At 49.4% G+C, this 10,365-nt stretch overlaps 2 protein-coding genes across 2 annotated transcripts in view; one reads left to right on the forward strand and one right to left on the reverse strand.

Annotated features, from left to right (window-relative positions):
- Positions 1-70: 70 nt before the first annotated feature.
- On the reverse strand, positions 71-7,200 carry EEF1AKMT3 (EEF1A lysine methyltransferase 3). The gene is made up of 3 exons (XM_007467630.1): positions 6,971-7,200; positions 6,741-6,852; positions 71-1,914 (listed from the first exon to the last, which is right to left on the reverse strand). Exons 1-3 carry the CDS (start codon positions 7,145-7,147, stop codon positions 1,523-1,525), a joined length of 681 nt encoding a protein of 226 aa, XP_007467692.1. The 5' UTR covers positions 7,148-7,200; the 3' UTR covers positions 71-1,522.
- Positions 7,201-7,688: 488 nt separating this feature from the next.
- Positions 7,689-10,365, forward strand: part of METTL1 (methyltransferase 1, tRNA methylguanosine) — a 3,721-nt gene continuing 1,044 nt past the window's right edge. Inside the window, 4 exon segments of the mRNA XM_007467795.1 lie at positions 7,689-7,804; positions 8,790-8,953; positions 9,886-10,070; positions 10,163-10,276. Of these exon segments, the coding sequence (XP_007467857.1) occupies positions 7,689-7,804; positions 8,790-8,953; positions 9,886-10,070; positions 10,163-10,276 (579 nt within the window).

The raw sequence follows: 10,365 nt of genomic DNA on the forward strand, positions 1-10,365 counted from the left end.
CCCCCCCCCCCCGCAGGTAAAATAACAGAAAGCATGAGACAGAAGTGTCACAAAATAACAATACAAGACACGTGGTAACACTTCATGTTTATTTCCAATGTACTTCATATTCATTATCCATTTATGACTCATGACAAACTTGTGAGGTAGTTGGGTGGGTTCAGAAGTTTGGCCAAGGTCATACAGGGAGGAGGAGTAAATATTTGTTGAACGAACAAAAATATTTGATGAACACCAACTGTGTGCCAGGAACCATAGCCCTGCCCTCCAAGGTAATCTAATGGTGAGAAAATAGGGAGCAGACAAATGATCACACAAGACAAGGTAAGCCTCACAAGACGAACAGTTAGTTAAAGCGTCTCAAGGGAGAAAGAAATCATATTCAAACAGGAGGCTCAGGAAAAGCTTTTTTCAGGAGAGGAGCTAAGAATAATGAAGAGTTTGAGAGGTAGAAATAGCCCTTCCAGGCAGGGAATCATCAAAAAGAATGAAGGAAGAAGCCAGGGAACTTTGGTGTGGATTTAGGGAACAAAGAGTAGACCTTTTGTAATTTGGCCAGAGGTTGCCACACATGTAGGAAACCGGTAGGAAATGAAGGAGCAGGATCACACGGGACACACTGAGTACCAAGCAGAAGAGCTTATTCTTGCTTCTGTTGGGCAGCAGCAGAAGCTAATCGGAGCTGATTTTGGAAGATCACCAGAGTTTACAAAATGGTTTGAAGGGGAGTGAATGGAGGCCAGGAGGCCCCAGGAGGTGATGTGTGGCCCAAGGAGTAAGTCAGAAGAGCCCCCATCAGAGGCCCCACAGTGGGAGGAGAAAAGAGGTAAAGGGGAAACACATTAGGAAGGAAGGACTAAAGAAAAATCAAAGAGAACCTGGTACTTAGTGATCAGAGCTCCGACTCCAGAAAGAGTGAAGGAGCTATGGTCCAAAGGACAGCTCTGCTGCCTATCCCCAACTTCAGGGCTGGGAGGACTTGACCCAGTTAGAGCCATGGTTCCACCAGACTATCTCTAGAAGCAAGAAGTGGGTGGTTGGAGTTTTCTTGCTTCCCAGCCCCCCAGTAAAAGCCCGAGTTCTCTGGATGCAGAAGAGATCTTTAATGCTTATTTATTTTCCTTTTTTAAAAATTCCAGTAGAATCTGGAAAAAAAGTCCATTCTGTATAAAAAGACAACAGCAGGACTAGATGGGATCATGACTGTCTCTCTGCAGCCACTGTTCACACATCCCACTTACCTCTCCTTCCCCTAAAATCCTGGATACCCTCCCATCTTCCTCTGCTGAGAACAGGAACTGGGAATTTCCTTTGCACTCTAGCCCAGTACAGCTAGGGCTCTAGTATTGCTAGCACATAGCACCTCCCTGCACCTGCCCAAGAGTATCTCAGGAAACAAAAAGGGAAGGAGGAAAGACAGCGGCAAGGGAAATCCATCGTTTTGGGTCCTTATGTTTACGGCTCTGGACATATGGCAGTTCCTTCATTAGAACAAGGTGTTCAGAGGAGCAGAAGGGTGACATCAAGCAGGTCTTGGTCCCCTGTGCCTGGCCCTATAGATGTTAACATTCTCATTCTCATCCCGCTTGGCCAGCTCCAGTTGGAAATGCTTGGGCAGGAGGTGCTGAAAGAAGCTCTCTGTCCCGTGCTCCTCTCTCATCTTGGAAGCCAGATAGATGGTGCCATGGGGCCCGCACAGGTGTTGGAGGGTCCCCAGCAGCAGTGGGAAGGTGGGCTCCAGATACACGATATCAGCCCCCAGCACCAGGTCATAGTCTCCAGGGAAGACATGCTGGTCAATCCCCCAGGACAAGGCGCGGACCTGGGCCCGGCCTCCAGCCGGCACATTGGCCTGGACGTTGCCCTGGATCTGTTCTAGGACCAGGGGCAGGTCAGTGATGGTAACATCCCCCCCTGAGAGAGAGGAAGGAGGAGAAATGCAAGTCAGAGGGACCAACCAAGGGGTTTCGGCTCCTGCCCAGAAGCTGCAGGGACCTCAGGGCTTAGAGGATAATGTTTGGACAGCCCAAAGTCCACACTTTGAATTTTAGTTGCCCTAACCTCAACCTCATCCACAGCCATCTCATTACTCTACATTCTACAACATCAACATTCTCTCTAAGCTAATCTTCAACCTCTCTGCCCAACACACGACAATTAGATGTCAGCAGAAGCCTGGGCAGGACTAAGCTGGAGGTGGGCTGCACACCCACCCCTTACTGACACAAACCAGCCCTCGTGGATCTGGAAAGCTTCCCAGAAGACATGACCTCAGCAAGCCTTAAAGGACAAGGAGGAGTTAGTCAAGTGGAGCTTCCCAAGCAGAGATCAGAGAGTACAAAGGCCTGGTTGGGAGTGAGCACAGTGTATTCAAGGAAGGCTGGATCTCAGAGGATGTGGAAGGGAAGAGAAAAGTGTCCAGACATGAGAGTACAAAGGAAAATGATTATGACATGCTAAGGATATTCAGGCTTGATCCTGAGAGCAATGGGTTTTAAGGGCAGAAGCAGAGGGTGAAGATGATTAGATTAGGACTTCAGAAAGCTTTGTTCATGCAGTAAATATATTTACTGAGCATCTACTAAGTTCTCGGGGTACAGGCGTGAGTAAAACAAAACCTTGGCCTTCCTTGAGTTCTGTTATAGAGGTAGAGACAAATGAGGTAATGCAAAACTATTTAATCACGATCATGGTGATTATTACAGAAAGAGAAAATACTCAGAATTCATTCATTAATATTCATTATGTGCCTCTATGCCAGGTGCTGAGAATACAGCAGTGAACCAATCAGACAAAATCCCTCTGCTCCTGGGGCTTACAGTCTAGTGGCAAGAGACCTACAACAAACAAAATGAAACAAACAAAACACACTGTAAGTCAGATGGTAATAAATACTATGCTGAAGCATTAAGCAGGGAAGGAGGATAAGAACTGCTTGAGGGATAGGGCAGGAATGTCATTTTAAATTGGGTAGTTAGGGAAAGCCTCATGGAGCAGATTATGTTTGAGTAAAGACCTGAAGGAAGTGATGGAGCAAACTCTGTGGGTCTCTCAGGTTAAGATGTACCAGATGAGGGACTAGCAAGTGTAAAGACCGTGAGGCAGGAGTGTGCCTGGAAAGTCTAAGGACCAGCAGGAAGGCCAGTAGCTGGAGCAGAGTAAGTGAGAGAAATAATAGTAGGGCCAGATTCTAGGCAGGGCAGCAATGTCTAGGAAATTGGTCAGATCCTGAATATATTTTGAAGGTAGAGTCAAGAGGGTTTGCTGACAGATTAGATATGAAACATTGGGAGCGGGAGGTTGAGGATGGCTCCAAGATATTTGGCCCGACCAACTAGAAGACTAAGTTGTCATTTATTCAGGTGAGGAAGGCTGCAGGAGGAACAGGTATGGACAGGAAAGTCATGAGTGCATTTCTGGGCACATTAAGCTCGAGATGTACATCAGACAACCACAGGAAGATATCGAGTAGGTAGCTGATTATACAAACAAATCTGGAGATATAAATGGGAGAGTCATAGAGTCATCAGCATGGAAAGGGTATTTAAAGCCACGAGGTGATGGAACCGCTTGGGAGTGAGTGTAGACAGAAAAGGGGAGGGCTCAGAGGACAGCTCCTGAACCCTGGCATGCTCAGACTTTCAGCTGCGAAGAACAGGAACCAACAAAGGAGAATGGAACAAATGCCAGTGAGGTGGCTAGAACCCAGAAGTGTGGTGCCCTGGAAGCCAAAGGAAGTGTCTTCCAAGGAGGAGAGAGAGACAAACACTGCCAAGTCCAGTAAGGTGGGCTCATAACTGACTCTTGTACTTAACAACATGGGTCAGAAGTGAAGCTCACAGCCTTTCTGGAGCAACTGGAGTGGAGAGGGCAGGCTGGGTTGGGGAGGCGGGTAGAATCTAGAATGGAATTGAGGAAACAATAGGAAGAGAGGAATGACAATGAGCATTAACTCTTTTGAGTTCTGTCATAAAGCAGAGCAGAGAAATGGAGTGGTAACTGGAGGGATGTGTAGGATCAAGAGTTTTCTCTGATAGGAGACATTACAGCCTATTTATGTGCATAATACACACAAACACACATATGGAATGATCCAGAGAGAAGGGAAAACGGATAAATGCAGGAGAGGTGGGGGAGCAGGGTGTTTGCAGGAACAATGTCTTTAGGTAGATGAGAAGGTTTGGGGTCTCATGACACACACTTGCCCTTAACTAGGAGCACAGCACGTCTGCCATGGGAACAGGAGAGAAGGCAGTGCAGACAGACACAGACACAGCCGGGGAAGAGATGCTGTGATAAGAACATGTGGATATTTGCTATGAGAAAACAGAAGCGATCAGAAGAGCTAGGAAACAAAGTCATCAGCTGAGGAGACATTTGGAAGTTGGAAGGGCAAAAAGATAAGAAACAAGATGTTTAGGAGAGCAGAAGAATAAGTGGGTGAGGGCAGGGTAAGAGGCTAGCTGGGCAGCGCTTAAGGACGCATCTGAGGATAGTGACAACAAATTTAAAATGAAACCAGGGACTTCCTTGGCGGCCCAGTGGTTAGGACTCTGTGCTTCCACTGCAGGGGTCACGGGTTGGGGAACTAAGATCTTGCATGCTGTGAGGAGCAGCCAAAATAAATAAATAAAATAAAACTAGTCAACACAGTTGTGTATATTATACTAGGAGGGCCTGGGGGTGGGAGTGTCCAGTAGGCTTTCCCTTGGTAGTGATGTTTGAGCTGAGCGCTGAAGAAGGCATATGCATTAACCAGGTGGTACAAGGGTTCCAGACATACAGTACAGCCAGTGTGAAGGCTCCAAGGAAGGGGACATCGTGATAGGCTTGAAAAACTGACAGGAGGGTACTAGGTAGCACAAGGAGTACAAGAGGGAGAGGGAGAGGCACAGAAAGAGGCTAGAGGGAGACGCAGGGCCTTGGAGGCCATGCCAAAGGGGTTAGTTCTATCCTGAAAGCAACAAGAAGCCATTGAAAGATGGGGAAGAGATGCCAAAAGATCACTCTGCCAGTCGGGTGGAATGGGCAGCGGTCTAGGTGTGGGCAAGGGGTAGAAGCAGGAAGACAATTTTGACTAATTGTAGCCTTCTAGGCAAGTGATGGTGACAAGGACTGGGGAGCCATCAGTGTGGATGGAAAAACAGGAGATTCAAGAGATTTTAGGAGATAAATCCCTCAGACTTGGATAATGGAGTTGGGGGTGAGAAAAAGGGACGTGTCAATTGTGGGTCTAGATGTCCCACTGGGTGGATGGTAATTTGATTCACTGAGATGGGGAAGGCTGAGGGAGAAACAGGTTTGGTGGCAGAAGAGCACAAGATCTAGTTTGAGCAAGCCAAAGTTCCCCATAGGGAAGCTCGAAGACACTTGTGAAAATCCAGGGAAAAGATGGCAGTGGCCTGAGCTAGAGATGGAGGGAAGAGGAATAGAGAACTGGGGAAGTATTAAGTTCATATGACCCAAAGGACTCACTGATTGCCAGGATGAGAGGGGAGAGGGCAACAGATGAGAATGACACCCAGATTTCTGACTTGGCAGCAGAATAGGGAGCAAAAGAAGGAGAAGCCAGTCTGGGAGCAAGTGAAAGATGTTTCCATCCATATTACACCCATTTTTCTCCCATTTTAGCATAGCTGCCCACTTCTCATCCACCCATTCCTTCATGGAAAGCTGCTGTTGACACTCCCTCAGTTCTTTCTGAGCCTGCTATGTTCATACTCCTCATCTGACAGAGCTTCTCCCGATGGGTTCCCAGAGAGTCAAGGGAGACACGGCCAGAGCATGTCCACTGGCTCTGCACATACCTCGCCATAGTTCTCATCCAGTAACGTCTTCCCCCATCTTCACCACTAGACCATAAACTCCTTGGGGAGAGGAAATCTATCTTACTCATTGTTGTATCCCAATACCTAGCATGATTCTTGGCACATAGGGGACTCCAAATACATGTTGGTTGGATGAATAGAAGAAAGAATGCCTGCCTCTGGGAAGACTTCCCTGAATGTGTTTTGTGTTATGTCCCTATGAACAAGGACATGTTAATTTGCATTCCTAGGGAGATGACATCGTGTTTTTAAAGGAACGTTTTCGGTGTAAAGTTTTGCCTGCCCATTAGATTATAAACTAAGGAACCGTTTCCTTTGTAGTTTTTGGTTCTTAACAAAAATGGAGCAAAATTTTCCTTACCTTTTCCTTTCCCTTTTCCTTTTCCTTAGTCTGCAGTGCCTAATTCCTACCCCACTTCCCACAAAACACACCCTAACCCTCAGAAACTCATAAGCTTGTTCCTCCCAAGCAATGAAAACCTAAAGAATCAAAAATATATTCACAATGAAGTCATAAAGTACTCATGAGGTTTAATACCTGCAGATTACTCCCCCTACAGGATACACCCATATATGCATCTTGACAGAAGACCATACATAAAGCAAAGGAGATTTTTCCTTGTAAATATCCATGAAATCACAAAGAGCAAAAAGGTAGGAAAAACTCCTTCTATTAAGGCCTGCCCGATTTTTATTCCTTGCCCCCAAATTAACCACCTTGGGTGCTTTGACAGCCAATCAGCGCTGTCTGGCACACAGGAGCAAGTAGGGGCACACACGCAAAAAAGTTTGTTAGAAAGAAGGGACTAGGCTGGTTCCAAACCACTCCCCTCTCCCAAGAATACAGGAAGTGACAACTTCTCCACATCCCCGTCCTCCCCCCCACCCCCTCCCACCGCAAAGCTCACGCACCCTGCAGCGCTGCCAAGATACCCACGATGCCCGTCCCAGCGCCCAGTTCGATCACTTTCTTGCCTCGGAAATCCACATTCTGACTCTCGAAATAGTTGCACAGGCTTAGAGCCTATGGGAGAAAAGAGAGAAAAGATAAGACTGTAGCGGGGATTTGGCTCCATATGGGAAAGCGAGAGTCCGGGGTCTGACCTTCCGCGGACCCTAGCCCAAAGCCGCTCACTCCTCACCGCGTCCCACACGTGCGCTGCCACCCCGAGGCGGGACCCGAAGTTCTCCGTGATGCTCAGCACGTGCCCACAGAAGTAGAACCGGCTCTTCTCCGAGTAAGAGTCGGCGAAGAGTCTGACCTCCCGTGGGAACACGGATTCGGGCTCTGATTCGGGATCTGGGCGGGGATCCACCATCTGGCCGCGAGAGTGCCCGGTCGCCGGCCAGCGCTTGGATCCTGGATCTGAAGCGGCGTGGGGGTTGAGGACCGCGGGCCGTCTCGGCTGCCCAGTGGCACCGAACCCCGCCTCCCCGAGTTTGCCCTCCTTTCTCCAGTTTGACTTCCCGGAGGTGGAATGAGGAGCTGCCTCCCTAGCTCCGGTCCCCAGCGCACACACGATGGGACTCACGCCGGACCACGGGGGTCAGACCCGGTCGACTGCTCGGAGAGCGGGAGAAGGGGAGAGGAGGGAGGATTAATTCACCGTAGGAAGCGGGGTCCCTGGACCCCTCTCACCTGCGGGGTGCACGGGGGCCTGCAACCGGGGTGGTAACCCAGACCAAACAGAAGCAGGCTAAGGAAATTAGCGTTCCTCCCTGCCCAGCCCAGCAGAATTCACTCCTGGAGCTTTAAGGGGTGGGCTCTGCTCACTACGTGCCTTCGTGCGTCATTCTCGTGCGCCCTGAGCCTCGGTCGTGGTCCACGTGGGTTCGGTGGATAAACCCGGGCTGGGGATCATGGCGGGAACCGAGACTGGGGACGCCGCAGCAGGAGCCGAGGCCCCTCAGCCTCAGAAGCGCTACTATCGGCAGCGGGCTCACTCCAACCCCATGGCGGACCATACGCTGCGCTAGTGAGTGAGCAGGGCAGGGGCGAGCGGGGGAGGGAGAGTAGGGCAGAATTCTCAGAGTAGCCGGGAAAAGCGATTGTGCTGCGACGGTTGGAGGGTTTAGGGTAGGCTCCGGAGGATCAGCTGGGTGACGTCAGTTTGCGGAGGGTGGGTCGGAGAGATTGGGCAGAGGGCGGAGTTGGAGGGTTAGGAGGGGGCGTGGCGTTCTGGCCGAAGGCTGGGTAGGGTTGCAAGTCTGGAAAGAGAAAGAAATTGTTACTGAGACTAAAGTAATGGAGGCCGAATGTCGTTTCCATCTTTCAGTTTCATCTGTGGGATTTAAAACAGGACAAACTTGGGGGGAGGGATTAATTGGGAGATTAGGATTGACATATGCACTACTATACATATAAAGTAGGTAACTAATAAGAACCTACTGTATAGCACAGGGATCTCTACTCAATACTCTGTAATGACCTATATGGGGAAAGAATCTAAAAAAGAGTGGATATATGTATATGTATAACTGATTCACTTTGCTGTACAGCAGAAACTTACACAACATTGTAAATCAACTATACTTCAATAAAAATTAATTTTAAAAGAAGACAAACTTATACACAATCCTGCCCACATCTTACTCCATCCTCTTCCCGCAGAGAACTTCAACAAAGCAAAGTCCCTATGCCTTAGGAAGCCAGTCTCTGGGACAAGGGGAACTTGAGCCCCAGAAAGGAGAGCCGCCCAAGCAGAGTCACATCAACCCTGGAAATGGGAGACAGGCAGATCAGCAATAATGGGCCTCTTGATAGGCCTATGATTCACACTGGGAGGTTAAGGGTGGTTTCCATTGTGCTTCCTAGAGGCCAAAGGGCCCGCTCTTACAGAATTTTTGAGAAACCCTCCTCTCATCCATCTCCCACCCTCACCCATCCACCCCCACACACAGTACTGCTCCTGCAATGGTATGACCAACCTTCTCATGTTTCTCACGTCTTCTCTCCAATAGCCCTGTGAAGCCAGAGGACATGGATTGGTCTGAGCTATACCCAGAGTTCTTTGCTCCACTGACTCAAAATCAGAGCCACGATGACCCGGAGGATAAGAAAGAAAAGAGAGCTGAACCCCAAGTGGAGTTTGCAGACATAGGCTGTGGCTACGGAGGCCTGTTAGGTAACACTCTGGCCCTTTCTCTGGAGCAAGGAGAGGCAACGCCTAGGTTCTGCCAACTCAGCAGCTTTGGGGCAGGGGCATAGTTGGCCTTTCCCCTTCGGACCAGACATTGGTGCTGTGACATCAGTGTGGAGAACCTCCACTTTCCCTCCACTCTGGGTCTGTGGCCTTTGCCCTGGAGAAGGGAGGGGGCTGCCTCAAAGCCTCTTAGAAATTGGGTTGTCTTGTCTGGCCCTGCCCCTGGCCCCAGTCCCTACGTGAGCCATTTCACCTGCCAGGTGCCGGGTCAGTGAGCCGGTGAGCACAAGCGTCAGAGATTAGTCGCTGTGGCCAGTGATCCTGAACTGTCTTTCTGGGGATTCCACCACCACCCCTCCCCCTCCCCCCTGCCTCACCAGAACTCATTCCTTCTCCATGCTCATATTTTCGAATTTCTCTTGTGTTGTCTGTATTGTCCCAGCCATACATGCTGGACCGACTTCTCTGTTTTTAGATCTTCCATAGAAATAACAGCATGACAGAGAGGAAGCTCATGGTACTTGGTGGCGGAAAACCATGGTTCAAGCTCTGATTCTGCTTCTTAGCTCTGTGACTTCGGGCGTTTCCTACCCTCAGTTTTCTCATCTTTGCAATTTACCACAGAACGTAATGAGGATTAAATGAGACATGTGTGAAAACACTGTCAAGACTTTAAAGCACATGCAAAGATACATGTATTCTCAGGCCCTCCCACTTCCAGTCCTGGTGACTTTTTTTGGGTCTCCCCCAGCCCACTCCTCCAGCACAGAGCCATCCATACAGGTAGCTCTCTTGCCACACTTGTCATTATTGATTTTGGTAATTGCAGATTGAGGCTTCCTTTTCCTGTGTTGACTCCTTTGAATATCCTGCAAGTATGAGGTTGATGATTCCATTCCTATTTCTGTGACCAGTGGAACTATCACCGCTGTTCCCAGACACGCTGATTCTGGGTCTGGAGATCCGGGTGAAAGTCTCAGATTATGTGCAAGACCGGATTCGGGCCCTACGAGCAGCTCCTGGAGGGGGTTTCCAGAACATCGCCTGTCTCCGTAGCAATGCCATGAAACACCTTCCTAACTTCTTCCGCAAGGGCCAGGTGGGGAGGGGCACCCATGGGTTAGGCTGGTAAGCAGGTGGGGCATGGAGGCCAGGCTCTCACAACCCTGTTGGTGCACGTCTGTCTCACAGCTGACAAAGATGTTCTTCCTCTTCCCTGACCCACATTTCAAGCGGACAAAGCACAAGTGGCGAATCATCAGTCCCACACTGCTGGCAGAATATGCCTACGTGCTGAGAGTTGGGGTGAGTCGAGAGTGGGAGGGAGGATGGGGTCAGGGACCTTCCACTAAGAATTCAGTGGGGGTGCATTTAGGACTCACCCCCCCCCCCCC

Source organism: Lipotes vexillifer, unplaced genomic scaffold (genome assembly GCF_000442215.2).
Source record: "Lipotes vexillifer unplaced genomic scaffold, Lipotes_vexillifer_v1.1 scaffold387, whole genome shotgun sequence".
NCBI classification, from domain to species: Eukaryota; Metazoa; Chordata; class Mammalia; order Artiodactyla; family Lipotidae; genus Lipotes; species Lipotes vexillifer.

Bases quoted from the DNA above. Each gene is read 5' to 3' on its own strand.
- EEF1AKMT3 (XM_007467630.1), bottom strand. From the start codon at position 7,147: ATGGTGGATCCCCGCCCAGATCCCGAATCAGAGCCCGAATCCGTGTTC. The intron at 6,853-6,970 runs GTGAGGAGTGAG...TTTCTCCCATAG, and splicing joins CAGCGCACGTGTGGGACGCG to GCTCTAAGCCTGTGCAACTA. The intron at 1,915-6,740 runs GTGCGTGAGCTT...CCTCTCTCTCAG, and splicing joins TATCTTGGCAGCGCTGCAGG to GGGGGGATGTTACCATCACT.